The sequence below is a fragment of the Etheostoma spectabile genome, chromosome 8 (assembly GCF_008692095.1).
Source record: "Etheostoma spectabile isolate EspeVRDwgs_2016 chromosome 8, UIUC_Espe_1.0, whole genome shotgun sequence".
NCBI classification, from domain to species: domain Eukaryota; kingdom Metazoa; phylum Chordata; class Actinopteri; order Perciformes; family Percidae; genus Etheostoma; species Etheostoma spectabile.
In genome coordinates, this window is record NC_045740.1 from 17,592,260 (window position 1) to 17,593,493 (window position 1,234).

Here is a 1,234-nt window from a genome sequence, read left to right on the forward strand (position 1 = left end):
AAAAAAAAACCTGTGAAGGCCATGCCGAGAGATATTTTTCTGCTAGTAACTTAAAATAAAAAAGAGCAGGAGTGCACCATGGGGATTTGTTTTTAAGACCAGCACGGCACTCACATGGTCTTAGAGAAACACTTCACTTTGACACAAAAACCAGGGTTGAAAACACCCTATTTTGGGGTCAACTTTAGTTACCCTTTAAATCAACTCAGCTTTTCCATCAGGTATTGAAGTGGATCAGGCCTACCTGCAGGTTCCTGGACTTTAGGCCGGTCCTGTTTGGATCTCCAGTCTCTAAAATTGTCGGCTCCAGACGGATATTTCCAGTTTAATTGCTGCGCTGCAGCTAAAGCGCTGCATAACAGAAAAAAACTGAGTCTGCTGAAGAAGTGCATGCTGAAGCGTTGACTACCACGGTTCCTTCTGTTGTTTCAACAACTCACGAGTGCAGCTTTGTACTTTGTACTGAAGTTTGGCTCCGCCCATTGACATTGACATTTTGGCTCTCCAGCTGTGCCTCGTTCACCTGCATCAACATGCTGAGACTCACCTGAGCGTCATTCAAATCACACACACACACAAAACACACAGACAGATACACAGACACACACACACAGACAGATACACACACAAACACACAGACAGATACACACACAAACACACAGACAGAAAAAAAAACTGAGTTTAAAATTCTAATACAAAGAAAGAGAAAGGTAATGGGACATCCGTGGGATTTCAGGTGGCAATGGAGCAATCCCAGGAATGAAATGTCGTTGATATAGACTGATTTGTACCCAGATATAATCTATGTGTGTATATTTGTATAGTTCAGATAACCAGTTTGGTTTCCAGGCCAAGCATGGTACTGATCTGTGTATCTATGCACTTGAGGAAATGGTAGAAACCTACAGAAGACTAAAATCCTCTGTTTTTTTATTGGTTTTTATTGATGCCTCCAAGGCTTTCGACCCAGTTAACCACCACAAGCTGTTTTTAAAATTGAGCCAAAGTGGAGTACCGAATAGTATAATCAGGATCCTGGCTTTCTGGTACTCCAATCTGAGCACACAGATCAAATGGGGGGATGTTTTCTCTTCTCCGTTTGGTGTTGGTAATGGCGTCCGTCAGGGAGGGGATATCATCACCGGCCCTCTTTAATATTTACACGGATGACCTGTCTGACCAGCTGAGACAGTGTAAGACAGGATGCATGATGGGTAACATGCTAGTGAACCAT

General features: G+C 42.9%; 1 protein-coding gene across 1 annotated transcript in view; it reads right to left on the reverse strand.

Moving 5' to 3' along the window:
* The window catches only part of LOC116693765 (zona pellucida sperm-binding protein 3), a 4,855-nt gene extending 4,381 nt beyond the window's left edge, over positions 1 to 474 (reverse strand). Inside the window, exon 1 of the mRNA XM_032522996.1 lies at positions 245 to 474. Within this exon, the coding sequence (XP_032378887.1) occupies positions 245 to 392 (148 nt within the window). The 5' untranslated portion in view covers positions 393 to 474. The remainder of the gene's footprint in view (positions 1 to 244) is intronic.
* Positions 475 to 1,234: the final 760 nt, after the last annotated feature.